Source organism: Leptonychotes weddellii, chromosome 13, assembly GCF_054177405.1.
Source record: "Leptonychotes weddellii isolate Sample4059 chromosome 13, ASM5417740v2, whole genome shotgun sequence".
Taxonomy (NCBI): domain Eukaryota; kingdom Metazoa; phylum Chordata; class Mammalia; order Carnivora; family Phocidae; genus Leptonychotes; species Leptonychotes weddellii.
In genome coordinates this window covers 60,078,255-60,097,078 of record NC_138381.1, presented here as the reverse complement: position 1 = coordinate 60,097,078, position 18,824 = coordinate 60,078,255, and the positions used below count along the sequence as shown (strand labels likewise).

Sequence of the window (18,824 nt, the reverse complement as noted above, 5' to 3'; positions counted from 1 at the left end):
AATTTCTTACCCGTCGTATTTCATTTTTCACCTCTCATGGCGACAAAGATTAAAAATAAGGATTTTGGGGCGCCTGGGTGGGTCAGTTGGTTAAGCGACTGGCTTCGGCTCGGGTCATGATCCTGGAGTCCCGGGATCGAGTCCCGCATCGGGCTCCCTGCTCGGCAGGGAGCCTGCTTCTGCCTCTGACCCTCCCCCCTCTCATGTGCTCTCTCTCTCTCATTCTCTCTGTCTCAAATAAATAAAAAAAAAAATCTTTAAAAAAAAAAAAAAGGATTTTAATCTTTTTCTCAATTTTGTGTAGAAAGCAACCCTCCCTCTAGAGTGCAACCCTTAAAGGTCATTTTTTTAATATAATATAAAGTACAAATAAAGGTCATTTGTTGTTATACTGCAGCGGCTGCGGTCCAGAGCAGACAGTTACTTCAAGCAGAGAGTCCTGCCTGCGGCCTTCCGCACATGGAGAAGATTCTGGCGATGGCACCAGCAGGAAAGTGTCCTCAGCGCGAGAGCAGCACGCTTTCACAGGTATGCAGTGTCGCTCCTGTCTGGGCAGGCTTCTCGGGGCTTGTTCTGCTGCCCACACGGCCATTGGTGGTGTTTTTCAGCCTCCCAGCCCCCTAGGCCCTGGTTCTTCCTGGTTTTCCAATTAGGTGGGCTCATTGATTTCATCTAGCAGGAAGAGCCAGACAGCATTTCCCCTGGGAAAGCTTTTGCTCGTCTTTATTGCAAGTGCTTTCAGAACAGCCTGAGTTTTATTACGCCCCTGTCCTCATTGCAAGCCAGTGTGAGCTCCAGTAAATCTGTCCATTAGCTTTCTGGATCAGAGTGCGGTTGGACCTTGCATTGCCTTGGCAAGCATTCTTGAGTGTGATTGCCCTGAAATGCTTGCTTCCTGTTCTGCCAGACCTGGCTTTTTGAAGTCTTGAAATATAGTCGTCAACAAAATTAAGACGGGCACGGAGCAGAGCTACGTCTTTTTGCTCCCGCAGAGACAAACTTGCCCAGAGCAGGTCCTTGCTGCATTTTGGCAGAATTGTAACAAAGAAATTATTAATCGCTGACTGTGTGTCTGCCACTGTGGTGGGCATGGTGTGGTGGGAAAAGGGAAACAAATATATAAGCTCATTCGCCTATGATATCATCAACTTCGTTAATAATTCCCTTCTCACAGCAGTCCTGAGAGAACAGGCTCAAGATGACTAATGACTCCCCCATGTAAATAAGCCACTAAGTGGCAGAGCCAGGGTTTAAATTCAGATCTCCTTGACTCCAGGGACTTCCTGCTAGATCAAAAGGAAGATCTTTTTGATGACTTTGTAGAAACTTTCAATCTTTGTGAGGAGGTAAGACTGATACACAAGAAACAATTGAAGGACAGTTCCAGAGAATAGATCCACATGTCCTCACTTAGGTCAGCCCCGAGTTCTTCTAGAGCTCAGAGCTAGTGCTGAGGGAAGTCCCTGGAGGAAGGCATGCTGTGAGCCAGGGGGTGAGGATGAATGGCAGGAGTGGGCAGGATGAGGAGGGCCAGACTGAGGGGATTGCCTAAGCCCATAAAAAGATAACAGATGTTTGAGCAGGTGCATGTAACTAGTAAAGTGATGGTTTTGGAGATTGCCCTGAGAACAGTGTCCCATCAGTTTAGGACAAAGAGACGAGAGGGAGGGACATGGGAGGGACACTGGGAGAAGCTGCAGTGATCTTGACTTTGAAGGAGTGTGAATGCTAGTCTGAGGGGATCAGCCAGAACTCCAGGAGTCCTTCACTACAAAGTCCAAAGAGAAGCTTTTAGAGGGTAGCCATGGGAAATTGGAGGCTGGCGAGGGTCTGCAGAGAGAGTGACTTCACCTTTACCTACTTCCTGTACTGAGGTCTGATATAAGATTCCACTTGAAAAATGCTTTACTACCAAACACACACACACTCCTTCGCTTCTTCTACAAAGGCATGATTGATTCTGTTGCTTCTTTCGTATTTTGGCATGCCGTAGGGATTTTCAAAAACTGAAGGTTCTTTCAAAATAGCCAAGAGGAGTTTCCAAAAGGATTTTTGTTGGGTATCATTCTTGAGACAAAAGGGTGATGGGTGAACTGGAGACAGGGAGTAGCCAGGAGACTTGAAGGATAACCAGGGCCTGATCTGGATTTTATCTTGTTTTGGTTTAGTTGGATCTTTTTAGAAAACTTAAGTTTTTTAGGTTCCTGCCTTCAGCTCATGAGGGAGCAGAGTGATGGAGAGCCCTGCTCGGAAGCTGGAGAGGCCTGAGTTCAGACCCTTGTTCTTCTGCTTGCCAGTTTCGTAACCCTGCGCAAGCCACTCTCTCTCTCTCTGATCCTGTTTCCTCAAATGTAAAATGGAGATGAGTTGATAATAGTCCTATCTCATGGGGTTGTCATGAGAAGTGAAATAATCCATGGGGAATACAAGCAGAAAGGCAGCACAAAATATCAGCCTTCCATCCAACCGCTAGAATTGATGTGTGACTCTCCTGGTAAATGAATAATCATAGGTTTGGTTTGGAGTTTAGCAAATCAGAGTTCCCCCAAAGTATGTATGTTCTATCTTTCCATAACTCCTAGGGTATTTGTTTAATATTTTAGGAATATGGACAGAATTTATAGTGGGATCTCATGAATTATGACTAAAAATGGTAGTTTCTTAACCTACCAGTGAAATAGTATTCTGAGAATGAGACAAGACTGATTTGTCTTTTTTTTTTTAATTGAGCTAAAATTCATAGTGAAAGGCACAGATGTTAAATAAACAGTTTGATGAGTTTTCACAAATTGTGTGCCTGGATAATCAACAGCCCGGTCAAGGTCTAGAACATTTCCATCACCCCAGAAAGTTCCCTCATGCCCCCTTCCAGTCAGTTCCCACCCCACCCCCCCACAGGTAACCACTGCTCTGATTTCTATCCTCCCAGGTTAATTTTGCATGTTTTCGAACTTTAAATAATGGGATCATTCAGTAAGTGTTCTGTTGTGTTTGGCTTCTTTTAAAGTTCAGCATAATGTTTCTGAGATTGAGCCATGTTGTCAGGAAGTAATTCAGTCTTTGCTGAGTGGTATTGTATGAATATAAGGCAACGTTTTGATCCATTTTAACATATGAGTTGTTTCCAGTTTGAGGCCATTATGAATAAATCTGCTCTGAACATTTATGTGGGTTGTTTTCATTTCTCTTGAGTAGATACCTAGAAGCTAACTCTGGCTCACAGGGTGGGGACAGGCTTACTCTTACAGGGGTCACATCATTATACACCCACCAGCAGATAGAATGCTGGTTGTTCCACAGCCTCATCAACATTTGGGTTTGACAGTCTTTCTAATTGAGCCATCCTGGTGGATGGGGAGTGCCGTCTCATTTCCCTGCTGACTCATAATGCAGAGCATCTTTTTAAGGCCTAATCAGCCATGATCAAAATCCTGTAGTTTTACCGAGTCAGACTGATTGCCTTGAAGGAGGGAATTCCACAGGAATTCTGGAATGGTGCCCTTCCTGAGGGAAAGGAATTTGTAAGGTTTGGGTTCCCGCAAAAGGATTCAGAAGAGGGGAAAGAGAAACAGGGATTGGTTTTGGATTGCTCGCTATTTCTGAGGCAAAATTAGGAGGGAAGAGAAGTGGGGTTCACTAGGGAGTACTATTATGTGTACCCTCAGGAATAAGTGAAAGCGGCAAAGCTTGTCTGGGACGTCATTGGTAAGTAGGCAGTAACCACTCAAAAGAGGCCCTGGTGGCATTTTACAACTGCTGCCTGGCCTTGGGAAAAACCATGTTTCCTTGTAGCTGGCTTTATCTGTGTCTGTGGCTCAGTGAGTTAAGCATCTGACTGTTGGTTTTGGCTCAGGTCATCATCTCAGGGTCCGAAGATAGAGTCCAGTGTCAGGCTCCGTGCTCAGCAGGGAGCCTGCTTGAGATCCTCTCTCCCTCCCCCACTTCTCCTCCCCATGCTCACGTGCTCTCTTTGTGTCACTCTCAAATAAATCTTAAAAAAAAGAAAAAGAAAAATATTTTCCAGTAATGTGGCTTGCATTTCCATTTTCTCACAGTATTTTTTTTTATTGAGAACAAAGTGGTTTTTTACATATGTATGTTATATGTATGTTGAAATGATCACAGGGTGGGATCTATATATGGGCTATATATATATATTGAAATGAATTAATAGTATTTTTTGTTGAGCAGAAATGTTTAAGTTTGTTATAGTCAAGTTCCCCAAATTTTTCCTCTTATGATTAGTGATTTTGGGGTTTTCTCTAAAAAATATTTGCCCACACCCAAGGTCTTGAAAGATACTTTCCAACATTTTCTCTGGAAGCTTTATATAAAGTTTTAGCATTTACATTTAGGTCTGTGATCATCTTGAATTTTTTCCATGAGGTAAGAGCTAAGGATTTTTTTTTTGTTTTTCAGGTTTTTCCAGCAGTATTTATTGAAAAGACTTTTCATTCCCCCATTGAATTGTCTTGGCACCTTTGTTGAAAATCAGTTTTCCTTAAAAGTTTGTATCTATTTTTGGACTTTCTCTTCTGTTTCATTTATCTGTTTGTTTATCCTTATGCCATTATCATACTGTCCTGATTTTTGTATCTTTATAGCACGTTTTGAAATCGGTTCTTCAACTTTATTCCTCCTGGGATATTTTTTTTCTTTGGGATTGCACTTAATCAGTATAGATGTTTAGGGGAGAATGGACATCTCAAGCTTATTGAGACTTCCCATAAATGAACATGAACTTCTCCATTTATGTAGCTTTTCTTTAATTTTTCTCAGTGTTTTGTAACTTTGCATGGAAGTTTTGTGTATATATTGTTAAATTTATTCCTAAATACCTTATTTTTTGGATGCTATTGTAAATAGAATTATTTTTTAAATTCATTTTCCAACTGTTTGTCCTAGTATATAGAAATACAACTGAAACTGTTCTGTGACCTTTCTAAATTTACTTAATGGTTTGTCTCTTTTTTTTTAATTACATAGAGTTTTCTGCATAAATAATCCTGTCATATGCAAATAAGGACAACTTACTTTATCCTTTCCAGTCTGTATGCTTTTATTTTTTATTTTTTATTTTTTTAAAGATTTTATTTATTCATTTGAGACACAGAGATACAGAGAGAGAGAGAGAGCATGAGCAGTGGGAGAGGCAGAGGGAGAGGAAGAAGCAGACTCCCCGCTGAGTCAGGAGCCCGATGTGGGACTCTATCCCAGGGTCCTGGGATCGAGCCCCGCATCAGGCTCCCCGCTCAGCAGGAAGCCTGCTTCTCCCTCTCCCGCTCCCCCTGCTTATGTTCCATCTCTCCTTTCCCTCTCTCTGTGTCAATTAAATAAATAAAATCTTAAAAAAAAAGAAGTATTGAATAGAGGTAATGAGAGGATACATACTTGTCTTTTTTCCAATCTTAGGGGGAAAACAAAGACAGTATTTCACCATTGAGTATTTTTATAGATACCCTTTATTAGATTGAGAATGTTCCCCTCTATTCATAGTTTATTGAGAGTTTTTATTATGAAGGGTCATTAAATTTTGCCAGATGCTTTTTCTGCATTTATTAAGATGATCGTATGGTTTTCCTGATTTCACATGTTAAATCAACCCCGTATTCCTGAGATAAACCCCACTTGGCCATGATATATTATCTTTTTCACGTGTTGCTGATTTTAATCTGTTAATGTTTTATTAAAAATTTTTACATGTACTTTCATGAGGTATATTGGTTGTAGTTTTCTTGTAATGTGTGTTTTTGGTATTTCTTTAAATTTTTTATGGAATTTGCTAGTGAAATTATCTGGACCTAGAGTTTCCTTTATGGAAAGGTTTTTGATTACAGATTTCATTTTGAAAATAGATATAGAGCTACCAAGAGTTTCTTTTCATGTCAGTTTTGGTAAGCTCTGTTTTTCAAGGAATTTTTTATTCTGTCCAAAGTGTCAAATATATTGGCACAAAGCTGTTCATGAAAGTGCCTTATTATTTTTTTGCCTATAAAATCTCTGATGATACCATCTTGTATATTCCTGATTTTGGTAATTTGTATTTTTTCTCTTTTTTTCTTGATCAGTCTTGCAAGGAATTATCATGGGTTTTTGATTTTTTTTTAACTTTTGCTACTTTTCTTACTGTATATTTTTCTTACATTAATTCTAGCTCTTTATTTTGTACCTCTTTCTACTTACTTTGGATTTAATTTGCCTTCCTTTTGTTTTTTTAACCTTAAGATGGAAGCACAAATCACCCATTTTTTTTAAGTTTATCTGTTTATTTATTTTAGCAATCTCTACGCCCAACGTGGGGCTTGAACTCACAACCCTGAGATCAAAAGTCGCATGCTCCTCCAACTGAGCCAACCAGGTGTGCCCACCCATTCTTTTGTTGTTGGCGGTAAATTATCAATTTTAAATCTTGTGAAAATTTTAAGCTATAAGGTTTCTCTCTGCTTTAGCTTTATCTCACAAATTCTGACATGCTGTATTTATATTATCATTCAACTAAAAATATATTCTAATTTGCCTTGTGACTTCTTCCTTGACCTGTGGTTTATTTAGAAATATGTTATTTGATGTTCAAATAGGAATTTTCTTGATGCATTATTGTTTTTAATTACTAATTTAATTCCATTGTGGCTAGAAAACACCTATATAACTTCAGTTTTTGAAATGTGTTGACTTGTTTTCAGCCAAATATATGTGGTCTATTTTGGTGAACCTTCCATGTGCACTTTATTTTTTCCCATGTGCACTTTAAAAGAATATTTATACTACAGTTGTTGGATATAATGTTCTATAAATGTCTTTTAGGACAAGTTGGTTGGTAGTCATCTTCAAATTTTCTGTATCTTTACAGGTTTTTGTTGTTATTGTTGTTTTTTTCATGGTTATTTCGTGTTTTATTGGACTGATTACATTTCACCATTTGAGATGTAAAGCTAACATAGGACTAAGAATGTAGAATAGGAAAGGGAGATGCCATCCACAAATCTGAGTCAACTAGAAAGGTCCATAAATCTTTGTGTTGGGATCGAAGGAAAAACCTGTTCAGAGCTGAAGGGAGGTCCTTGGTTTCTAACATAAATCTCCTAAAGGCTCTTTCAATACAAGGATCAGTTCATGGAAAAACTCCGAATTGCACAAAACTCCATTAGGCAGGAGAAATGGACAGGCTAGAAGGACATGGGCGGTGGGTGGCAGCCAGTCTGTAGGTGGGATGGCTGGGCTGGAGGCCATGGCTCAGGCCCAAGACGTATAGGTAGGAGCAGGCAGGAAGAGAAATGTAGAGGCAGAGGTTAGTGTGTTCACTCAAAGCCCTGGCTTTCCAGTCAGTCTCTAGGATGTGGATGCTTTCCTCAGACAAGGTGTGTTTTTTAAAGATTCTATTTATTTATTTATTTATTTGAGAGAGAGATAGCAAGAGAGAGCGCAAGCGGGGGGTGGGGGATGGGGAGAGGGGGAAGCAGGCTCCCCGCTGAGCAGGGAGCCCAATGTGGGGCTCAGTCCCAGGACCCCAGGATCATGACCTGAGCTGAAGGCAGATGCTCAACCGACTGAGCCACCCAGGCACCCCCCCTTACAGGCGGGCTTGTTCTATCAATTACTAGAGAGAAGTATTAAAATTCTCTAGCTATGATTATGGATTTATCTATTTTTCCTGGTAATACTATCGGTTTTACTTCATGTGTTTGGAATCTGTTATTTGGTCCGTGTACAGTTAGGGTTGTTATGTTTTCCTCATGAATGGTCCCTTTTTATCATTTTGAAATGAACCTCCTTATTTTTGGTAATATTTCGTTTCTCAGAGTCTACTTTGACTTTTATTAAAATATCCTCACCAGCTTTTTCTGTATTTACAGTTTATGTGGTTTACCTTTCCCACTCTATTTGTCTTCATATTTAATAAAGCTTGCCTCTTATAAACAGCATATAGCTATGTCTTAATTTTTTATCTAGTCTGACAATCTCTACTTTTTTTTTAAAGATTTATTTGAGAGACAGAGAGTGAGCAAGTGAGCGTGAAGGGGTTGGAAGGGGGAGAGAGAGAGGGAGAGAGAGTCTCCCAGGCAATCTCCACACCAAGTGTGGAACCCAGCTCGGGGCCTGATCCCACGACACCCAAGATCACAACCCAAGCCAAATCTGAGTCAGATGCTCAACTGACTGCGCCACCCAGGCATTCCTGATAATCTCTGCTTTTGAATTAGAGTGTGTGGTTCATTTATATTTAATGTAGTTGTTGGTGTGGTTGGGCAGAAGCCTACATCTGATTTTTGTTTCTCTCTTTCTCCTTTTCTGCCCTGTTCACTTAGAATTTTTTAGTATTACATTTCATATCCTCCACTGACTTTTTAACTCTATACCTTTTGTATTTTGTATTTTTTAATTTTTATTTTATCTTATTTTTAAACATTTATTTGACAGAGAGGGAAAGAGAGAGAGAAAGTGCACACAAGCAGGGGGAGCGGCAGAGGGAGAGGGAGAAGCAGGCTCCCTGCTGAGGAAGGAGCCCGACATGGGGCTCGATCCCAGGACCCCGGGATCATGACCTGAGCCGAAGGCAGCCGCTTAACCTCCTGAGCCACCCAGGCACCCCGTTATTATCTCTTTAAATAATTTATCTGCCCTGGGGTGCCTGGGTGGCTCAATTGGTTAAGTGTCCTACTCTTGATTTTGGCTCAGGTCATGATCTCAGAGTCATGATATCGGGCTCCATGCTGGACATGGAGCCTGCTTAAGATTGTCTCTGCCTCCCTTCATCTGCGCTCCCCCATGCACACGCATGCGCGCACTCTCTCTCTCTAAAAAATAACTTATCTGCCCTATATCCTCTCTTCTCTCCTTCTTAGACTCTAATTACACTATGTTAAACCAGTGATATTGTCCCACAGGTCACTGAGGCTTTGTTTAGTTTTTTTCTATTTTTCTTTCCGTTTTTCAGATTGGATACTTTCTATTGATCTTTCAATAGAAAGTCTTCAGTGATCTATATCCTGCAGTTTCTTATTTGTAACTCATCCAGTGATTTTTCTCCTTCAGGTATGGTGCTTTTCAGTTCTAGAATTTTCTTTTTTTTTTTCCCCAATTGTGGTAAAACATACATAACATAAAACTTACCATTTTAGTCATTTTTAAGTGTATTGTGTGTTCAGTGGCATAAAGTATCACTATGCGTTTCCAGAACTTTTCCATCATCCCAAACAAATTCTATATCCATTAAATACTAACTTTCCATTTCCATCTATTTCCAGCCCTGGGAACCTCTGAGCTACTTTCTGTCTGTGAATTTGCCTATTCTGGATATCTCATATATGTGGAATTGTGTAATATTGGACCTTTTGTGCCTGGCTTATTTTACTTAGCGTAATGTTTTCAAAGTTTATCCATGTCATAGCATGTATCAGAATTTCATTCCTTTTTATGGCTGAATAATATTTCATTGTATGGATATACACAATTTGTTCATCTGTATGTTGATGGACACTTGTTTCTACCTTTTAGCTACTGTGAGTAATGCTGCTGTGAACATCAATGTAAATACATCTGCTTGAGTCTCTGCTTTTAATTCTTTTGGTTGTATACCTAGAAGTGGAATTACTGAATCAAATGCTAATTCTATGTTTGCTTTTTGAGGAGCCACCAAATCATTTGGTTCTTTTTTATAGTTTCTATTTCTCTGCCAGGATTCCGTGTCTGGTAACTAATTTTGTTAATCCTTCACTTAAGTACACAAACTTTAATAACTGTTTTTAAGTGTTTGCTGATTCCAGCATTTGGGTCATTGTTTTTGTTGACAGCTGTTTTTCCTTTAAAGGGTTTTGCATTTTATTCTGTAAGGCAGTGGTTGCTGTTTATTCTGGTGATTCCTGTTGATCCTATCGAGTATGGTTCTATTCTTCCTTTGTGTGGGTTTTGTGTGTGTGTGTGTTTTAAGATTTAATTTTTTTTTTTAAGATTATTTATTGAGAGAGAATGAGAGAGAGAGCACAAGTGGGGTGAGAGGCAGAGGGAGCAGCAGACTCCCCGCTGATCAGGGAGTCCTATGCAGGGCTCAATCCTGGGACTCCGAGGTCATGACCCAAGCCAAAGGCAGATGCTTAACCGACTGAGCCACCCAGGTGCCCCTAAGATTTTATTTTTTAAATAATCTCTACACCCAGTGCGGTGCTTGAACTTACAACACTGAGATCAAGAGTTGCACCTTGAGATGGGGTGCATGCTCTACCGGGCACTCCATGTGTGGGTCTTTTTTGATTTTTGTCTTCAGAGTTAGGGCATGGCACTTATTCCTGAGGCTCAGCCTTGCTGAATTCTGGGGTTCTCAGCAAAGTCTCTCCATTCAGACTGGGCCAGAACTCCATCTCCCAGCCCTTTCCAGCCTCTGGTAATCTCCATCCAGCAGCCAACCCTGAAGAGGCCACTCTGCTAGGCCTCACAGAGCCTGCCTGTACTGCCAACCAGGCTGACACGGGATTTTGGGTGCTGCCCTTGCAGAGTGTGCAAGGTATATGTGAGCATGTCTCTGAGGCAGGGCGAGGTCTCTACCTGCCCAGGTTCAGGAAGGCCACAGGTGTCCATACATCCTTCCCCTGCAGTCTTGAACTCAGGGGAAGGACTCAGTCTTGAATCCCTGAGTCTCTGCCTCAACTCAGTGAGACTGTCCTGCTCTGCTTGGACTCCGTCCCCCTGCCCCGGGTGTTTAGCACGTGCCCTCAGTGGGCTCACTGTACTTGTTTCTCAACTCTGAGGGTCACAGTCTGTGTTGCCTCTTGTCCAGGGCCTGAAAACAGTTGCCGCATATATTTTGTCCCATGGTTTTGCCAACTCACAGCCCCTAGTGGCTGTTGACCAGTTGTCCCAGCGCTGCCTTTGCAGGCCTTCCCGTCATCATGCTGAGCAGGGAGGCCTAGGCAGAGGAGACAGAACAGTGGTTCTCAAACCTGTCTCCCTGTCTACCTCACATGGAACACTTGTTTTAAATACTGTTTCCTGGGGCCCACTTCAGACCTGCGCAGTCAGCCCTGAAGACGTGGCCTCTGTTTTTAACCGCTCCCCCCAAGGATTTGGGTAGCAGCAGCCTGGCCGGTCAGCACGGACTAGAAAGGCTTTCACTACTGATCATTGAGCACTCTTGGTAATTCGGTGCGGAACTGAACTGATGAAGAGCCAGGGTCTCGAAGTCAGTCTCATTCTTACTGTATGAATGCTTGGCTGACACCGGAAAGAACTTGAAGAGTATTGGGTTGTTTGTGGGGTTTTTTGCCCACTGCTGTCTGCTTTCCTTCCCTTTCTCTTTCCTTTCTCCCCATCTCAACATATCCACCTCTTAATAGCCTAAGAGGAAAAACCCAAATATTTGGGACTTCTTATTCTTTTTTGTAGTGATTTTGTTTTATTTTAAGTGCCTTGTTTCCCATTATTATCATTATTATTATTTATCTTTTTAGGGAGACGTTGGAGAAGCAAGTATTTGCTATTTGGTGGCAGAAAATGTTTCAGCATCGAGAAAACCGCTTGGCGGAGAGAATGGTAAGTGGCCGTCCCTGAGCAGGTGCTTGGAACGGGCAGGACCTGCTTCAAGCTTTGCACTCACTGCCGCCTCTGCTCGGGACGTCGCCCAGAGCCCAGACCCACACTGTAGGGCGTCCTGCCTGTGACCAGGACTCACGATGCAGGGCAGGGCCTGGGGCATCTGTTACCTTTGTCAGTGGAGTTTGCATATGGCTTCTGGGCGAGGGCGGCTCCATAATGCCCATTTCTTTTGCCTTGGTCAGTATTTGTGGCCAGAGATTCTTCCCGGCTTCTGTACCCCCAGCTGCTTGACCCACTCTGTTCTCTTCCCGCCATCCTGCCCCAGGCCATCCTTCACTCAGAGCGGCAGCTCCTGCAGAGGTCCTGGTCCACGTGGCACCAGCAGGCAGCAGCACGTCACCAGGAGCGACAGTGGACAGCAGCGGCCTGGGCCCACCGCCACCACTGCCAGCTCAGGAGGGCTTTCTGCATCTGGAGGGACAGTGCCCGAGGCCTCAGGACAGAGTGAGGGGCTGCTTCTGCCCCAGAAGCTCTTCCCCTCTTGGGCCAGCTTTGACCATAGTGGTAGCACCCTCAGCTCTGAGTGCCCGTCGGAGGGTCGTGTTAGCCTAGACTCTGGTTCTAAGTTCCAGAAGTTCTGCCTAATACAGTCTGTAACAAAGCAGGGCTGTAGTGAGAGGATCTCAGGAACTCGACTAGGGACAGACATGCTCCATGGATCTGAGGTCCTACCCATTGGATGCATCCCACTCACTGGGGCCCATTCAGAGGGACCATGGCCAGGGGATAGACTGATGAGCCCGTGTCAGGATTGCTGAGCCCCCGGGACCAGCAGCTGTGGCCCAGGGGCAGGTTGTGGCAGTTTTTGCCACCATGTGGTTGGAGAGAGGGCGGGGCAGGCCGCCCACAAGGACACTGCAGACCCGGGCCTGCTTTCATGCCTTTCTGCATCCACTGTGTGCTGTGCGGATCTCCCCCACTTGCAAATTCTGGCCACCTTTAATCTCCTGAGTCGCCAGCACATGAATGTACTTCAGTGTACTTGAGCCCTGTCAGGTTGGCTGCAAGAATTTAATTAGGTGCTCACTTTCCTGAGGGGAGAGCCCAAATACTTTGGCAGCTCTTCAGAGGAGGTTTTGTTGTTGTTGTTGTTGTTGTTTTTAAGATTTTATTTATTTATTTGAGAGAGTGAGCACACAAGCAGGGGCAGAGGGGGAGGGAGACGCAGACTCCCCAGCTAAGCAGGGAGCCCGACCCAGGGCTGGATCCCGGGACCCCAGGATCATGACCTTGAGCCAAAGGCAGACGCTTAACCGGCTGAGCCACCCAGGCGCCCCCAGAAAAGGTCTTGATTCCTCCCTCCCCACCAGATTCAGAGCAGCTAGGCAGGGGCCAGGGACTGTGAGGGGTGCCCGTGGAAAGGGCCCTGGCCGGGTCCAGGCTGCGTGCTGACTCCAACCCTCCCCGCAGGAAGACCGGCCTGGTGCTGGCTGCAGAGTTCCAGGCCGCTCGGCTCCTGCGCCAGGCCTGGGACAGGTGGAAGGAGGTAAGGCTTTGGCACGTGGTTGTGGACAGGTGGGGCTGTGTGTCAGCTGTCTCCGAGCAGACACGTGGGCCTGGCTTCAGCCCGGTGGCGGCCACCTGCCTCTGAGCCTGGGACACAGGCTGGGCCGAACTCACTGAACGTGAAAGTCCTGGCCTAACCATTCGCAGGCACTCTCCTCTGGGTAAAAATGCTTCAGCATTTACCCTAAGTCAGGCACTTGCCCCATCGGAACCCCACAAAACCCCTGAGAGATACCTATTGCTAGTTGAGGCCTGGGGGTGGGGGGCGAGGACCCCACGGTGGAAGATGAGGCGTGGCTGAGCCCCGCCCGGCCCCGGCCCTCCCTCTGTCCGCAGGGCCTGGCCCTGCGCGCTGCCGAGCGGCGGAAGCTGACGCGCGCCCGCCTGCATCACCGGCGCACCTTGCTGCGCGGGGCGCTGCGCACCTGGGCGGTAGGGGCGGCTGCTGGCCTCGGGCGGGGCTGCGGGGGGTGGATTTTGTGTCCCTCCCTTGTTCTCCTGCACCTCCCAGAGCGCGTGCCCCGGACAGCGGGTCTCACGGCCACGGGACCAAGCCCCTGTATCCTTGCTCGGCACAGCAAAAAAGAGTCTGGGGGCACCAGCCTCCGCATCGAAGCGGCCGCTTGTGCAGGAGCCCAGTGGCTTGACTTATGAGTGAGGACTTAGCGAGCGTCCCCTCCCTGTTGTCCGGGTGCTCTTCTGGCCGTGGGACTCGGCGCGCTCCGGGGTGAGCGCGGCGGGCCCGGGACTGCGGAGGGACGCGGGCCGGGCCGGCCAGGCCGCCAGTCCTCTCGCTCTCCCGCAGACGTACCAGAGCCGCGTGCGGAGCGTCCTCCAGGAGGTGGCGGCCAGGGAGAGGCAGCACGCGAGGCGGCTGCTTCGGTGAGTCCCCCGCGTCTCCGGGCCCTGCCTGAGGAACGGGGCGCTCCGTCCAGACCCAGGCAGGGCCGGGCGTCCCGACCAGGGCCAGAAGGCGGGCGGGCCAGGCTCCTCCTGCTGCTCGCAGCCTGGCTGGGGCTTTTGCACAGCAGGCACTCCGTTCATCGGGTCACCGCGTGTCTCGAAGCTGCTGCGTGCAGACTGGGGCCTTGCGGAGGCAGCTGTCACCCAGACATGTGCGTGAGCTCCCCCTTGTCCTGCTCCTCTCCACACTGTGCGGTCCCGTGCACGATTCAGTGTCTCCCGCTCCAGAGCTGCAGGGACTCCCTTGGCCTCAGCGCCCACTCAGGTGCCTCCCGGCTTGGCCCTCCAGGCGTTTCACGGATTCCAGAGGCATCTCTCCCAGCCTTGGAGGTCACTCGCGCTCTCAGCTCCAGCTCCAGCAGGAGCCCGCCCTCTAGGTCCTGCTAAACCAAGCTCTCACTCTCTCCTTCCCGGCAGGCCTCCCTCATTCCACTCTTTCCCCCGCTCCGGATTTGTTCAGCACATGGTATTCCAGGCTGCCTGTGGGTGGTGGGCCTTGTGGACTTAACACCTCCACCCTCCTTCGGGGAAGTGCCCATCCAGCTCCTCAGACATTGGGAGTAAGACAGAGTGACGGAACTAACTCAGCAGCAAGCATGGTGCTGGGCCTCCGGTGGCCCTTTGCCACCTCCCGTCTCCCTCTGCCCTACTGCGGCATGACTTGCCTCTACCGTCACTACCTGGTCACCGCTGTGTGTCATGTACGTGAGCGAGGACGTGGTATTTGGCCTTGTTCACCGTGGTGCCCCCGGTGCTCCCCCAGGGCCTGGCACAGAGCGGGTGTTCACCAGCCGTGTGTTTGTGTCGGCATACACGTGGCTCTTGGTGAGACTGATGTTCTCAGGTACGAGAGTCCATCCTCGATTGAGGCACTAGTGGGCTGAAGAAGCAGGAATGACTCACAGAAACCTCCCCATCTCTCCGCACTAGTGTCACCCCATCTCCCCGGCCTGTGTTCCCGCAGGTGTGTGTTCCGTCGCTGGAGAGAGAACACCCTGGCCCTTGTGACTGAAGCCCAGCAAACCTCCCGAGCAAGCGCTCACTACCGGCGAACCTTGTGTTCCAAGGTGAGGCATGCGGAGACTAGCTGGTCGCCCAGGAGGGCTTGGGACCTTGCTGCTGCGAGGGGGTGGCCCCAAAGCTAGGCACTGAACGAGGAACCCAGGGCGTGGGCTCACTCACCATCCTCCATGCACACATAACAGCCGTGTGAGCTAGTCGGGTTTTATTTATTTTTTTACTGGATTATGCACTAATATCCATCAAAACAAAAACACAGTGAGCAGACTGGTTCTTATCAGAACCAGTATTTGCTACACATGCGGAATTTCCCACTGGGACAAACTAAGTCAGCATGCCCTCCGTCTCTTCATCTGTCAGAGGATGCGCACTCCTGCTCGCGGACTCCAGGAACACGAGATTGTTGGTCATCATCTGTGGGAAGTGGCCCCCAAAGGCCGCGTGGTGGCGCCTGTCCTATGCGCCGGGGAGGGGGGGGCATGCCAGCACACGACTGTGGGAGGAAGGGGTGTTACACACCAGGGGGGACTCAGAAATGAAGGGACAGAAGTGGTCCCTGCACCGGGGGCTGTTTTAGAAAAAAGCATCATGCCGGGAGCTCTGAACAGCAGCGGTTCTCCTGCTGGAAGGCCAGGGGAGACTGGTCCTGACAACCCGGAAGCCTCCCGAGGTTGAGGAGCCATGACTTCAAATCAAGGCCTAGTCTGTTGTCGGAAAAGCTCCGGGGCCAGCCCTAGAAGGAGGGTCGGGACTCTGCTTGGCCTCAGGGCTCGGAAGGGAAGTCTTTTTTTTGCAGGGAATGGAGTTTGTGCCTCAGGAGCCGGGGAGCAGCAACCCCGGCTGCTTGACTTCTTTTTTTTTTTTTAAAGATTTTATTTATTTATTTATTGGAGAGCGAGCGAGAGAGAAACAGCATGAGAGAGGAGAGGGTCAGAGGGAGAAGCAGGCTCCCCGCTGAGCCGGGAGCCCGATGTGGGACTCGATCCCAGGACCCCGGGATCATGACCTGAGCCGAAGGCAGTCGCCCAACCAACTGAGCCACCCAGGCGCCCTGCTTGACTTCTTTTTAAAGTGTTCTGTTGGTGTGATTTCGTGTGTGTCTCAGTTTGAAAGGCTGCAGGCGTGTAACGTATAGCTTCGTTTAACACGTAATAGAACAAAAGCCCATGTGATGCCTTGACTTCTTGATGGCGTGCTTGGAAGTTTAACTGCTTCTATAGAACAGTCCATCACCTGCAGTACTGGGCCTCCTGTGGGGACCGGGGGCTGGGTCCGCGGCCTGGGGTCTGCACGACTGGCCGGCGTTTTCCGGAATGTGTGTGAGTGCCGTGTCCCCGCTTGGCCTTGTTCCGTGAGGAGCCGCCCGCAGAGCTGGGCGTCCCGGGAAGTCAGGATGTGCTCTTCCTCTGCCCCTCAGGTCCTGGTGCAGTGGCGGGAGGCTGCATCTGTGCAGATATATTACCGACAGCAGGAGGACTGTGCCATCAAGGAGGCCCGGAAGGTGCTGGATAAGGGTAAGCGGACTTCCTGGCAGCCGGGAAGAGGGCTGTGAAGGACACAGAACTGTCTTGTGTTCCATCTGCTCCACCTCGGTCTTTGTATTCTTCTCACACGTGTGAGTTTCCTGTGGCTAAATAACAGTGTCGCGAACTGGGAGGTTTCCACCAGCAGAAAATTGTTCTCTCGGCGTTCTGAGGCCACGTCCGAAACCAGGGTGTCGGCAGGGCCATGATTCCTGTGAGGGCTGGAGGGGAGAATCCTTCCTTGCCTTTTCCAGCCCCTGACAGCCCTGGCAGTCCTTGGTGTTGCTTGGCTTGCAGACCCATCCCTCCAGCCTTGGCCTCTGTGGGCACAGGGCTGTCTTCCCTGCATCTGCGTCTCTCTTAGAAGGCCGCCAGTCCTCCCCCAGGATGGTGTCAGCTGATTGCACTGACCGTCTCGCCGAATACAGTTCTGAGGTTCAGGATGAGGTTCCGGGTTTGGGAGGGGTAACCATTCAACCCAGCACATCACAGCATTCTCTTCCCAGCCAGGTGCCAACCAGTTGATGTCCAAATGCAAGACCGAGGCTTAATATCTGATTCTTACGAAGGAGTCAAGGTTGGGGGGGTGTCCGCCCCCTTGTGTAGCGGGCCCTTGTGTGTTCAGGGAGCAGTGGCCTTGGACAGCCTGACTCCCTGCTATACAAACAGCCTGGGGAAGACTGTCCAGACAGGAGCAGAGATGAGATGCAGGGAAACTGAGACTCATGGCCCTGTAGTAGGGATATGAGGGGACAGCCAGCGGTTAGAATAAATGAAAATACAACCGGAAATGAAAACAAACAGGAATGGTTTAAATCGGACCATAGGGAAAACAGATCAAGTTGTTAGTTTGCTTCAGGACAGAAAATGATCAGCTTAGGTTTGGTTCTGACTGTAGTGTTTTATGTGGATAAACACACATCTCTGCTTTCCTTTAGACAGAACCGTGGGGTCAAACATCCCACACTTACTCCACCTCTAATGGGCTTCTCTGTGTCCTCAAGCTGCCCCTCACCCCAGAAACCAGTGCTGTGTTTCCAGGTCACTCCCAAGAGAGAAGCTGAGGGGTTCAGCCCATTCCGTGGCCTGTGTGGACAGAGCTTTGGCATCCGGCACTGCAGAGGCCTTGCCAGTGGGGGGTCAGGTGGCCACAGCGGGTGCTAGAGGTGACAGGCATGGGGTGCAGCCTGGAGCTGCTGCTGTCTGCAGGACCGAGGGGCAGGCAGCCTTCCGTAGAAGGCGGCCCTGGGATTGCTGTGTCCGGTACAGGTGGTACAAAGGATTTGCGAGACCAGTGGCAAGACACTGTGTTCTCAGCACATAGCAGATGCACACTCAGTACCTGTGGAACCCTTTCTGGGCTTAGTTAAGGCCTCGAGTCTCAGGCACGCCTTGGCAGCCCAGGGGAGGGGGTGGGTGCTGGAGGAGGACGAGCTCAGGGCGACGTGTCGTAAGACACATTCAACAGAGAGCCTACAGGCAGGGTCAGATGCTGGCTGTGCGGCCCCAGCAAGGCCTCTCTGAACCTCAGTTTCTCCATCTGTAAAATGAGAATAATAGTACCTGCCAAGGGTTGTTGTAAGGATCCAGTGAGAGGTACCCACTTGAAGCAGTATCCAGGAAGCATCAGCACTTGGTCCTAAGGCTTCGCCTCCTGGCGTGCAAACCTGCCCTCCCTGCCCCCTCCAGCAGGTCCCGGAGGACACCCCATCTTGGCATCAGTGCCCTGGTACCAACCCTCTTCTGTTGTCTCTAAAAGAAACTTGTCTCAGGGCTTAAGAAAAGGGAAAAACCTAAAAGGAAAAGAGCAGAAAGTGCTTGCTCTCCCTCAAGAGAGAATCTGGTGACACAGAAACAAACGCATGCCGTAGCCTCTGCCTGCCTGCAGAGCTCAGGATATCCGACTCGGCCCAGCAGACAGCGTGCCTCCTCCCAGGCCTGGCTGGAGCTGCTTGGACTCCCTGAGCCTTGGTTTCCTCCCTGGCCAAATAGGGCCATGGCCCCCCACTCCCTCGGACAGAGGGTCTCCTCCTCTGCGTGTCCGGCAGCATCCTGCGGGCCGCTCCACGGGGGCGCTGCAGACACGTGGCCACCGTGGACAGCCTGGTGCTTCTGGCCCACCCTTGGGGGCACAGCAGCCCAGGTTCCGGCCCCCGGGGTTCTCGCAGCCACTGAAGGTGGCCAGAGCTGATGTCATAGAGTGGCCACCATCCCCACGTGGCTGTT

At 48.3% G+C, this 18,824-nt stretch overlaps 1 protein-coding gene across 15 annotated transcripts in view; it reads left to right on the top strand.

The window, feature by feature from the left end:
• SFI1 (SFI1 centrin binding protein) overlaps window positions 1-18,824 on the top strand; it is a 96,949-nt gene that overhangs the window by 72,592 nt on the left and 5,533 nt on the right. For 14 of the 15 annotated variants that reach the window (XM_031028356.2, XM_081801768.1, XM_081801775.1 and 11 more), the window contains 8 exons: window positions 398-528; window positions 11,442-11,523; window positions 11,852-12,030; window positions 12,997-13,072; window positions 13,429-13,524; window positions 13,898-13,974; window positions 15,020-15,122; window positions 16,493-16,589. In XM_031028356.2, the coding sequence (XP_030884216.2) occupies window positions 398-528; window positions 11,442-11,523; window positions 11,852-12,030; window positions 12,997-13,072; window positions 13,429-13,524; window positions 13,898-13,974; window positions 15,020-15,122; window positions 16,493-16,589 (841 nt within the window). The remainder of the gene's footprint in view (window positions 1-397; window positions 529-11,441; window positions 11,524-11,851; window positions 12,031-12,996; window positions 13,073-13,428; window positions 13,525-13,897; window positions 13,975-15,019; window positions 15,123-16,492; window positions 16,590-18,824) is intronic. The other variant, XM_081801774.1, reaches the window with a different exon arrangement.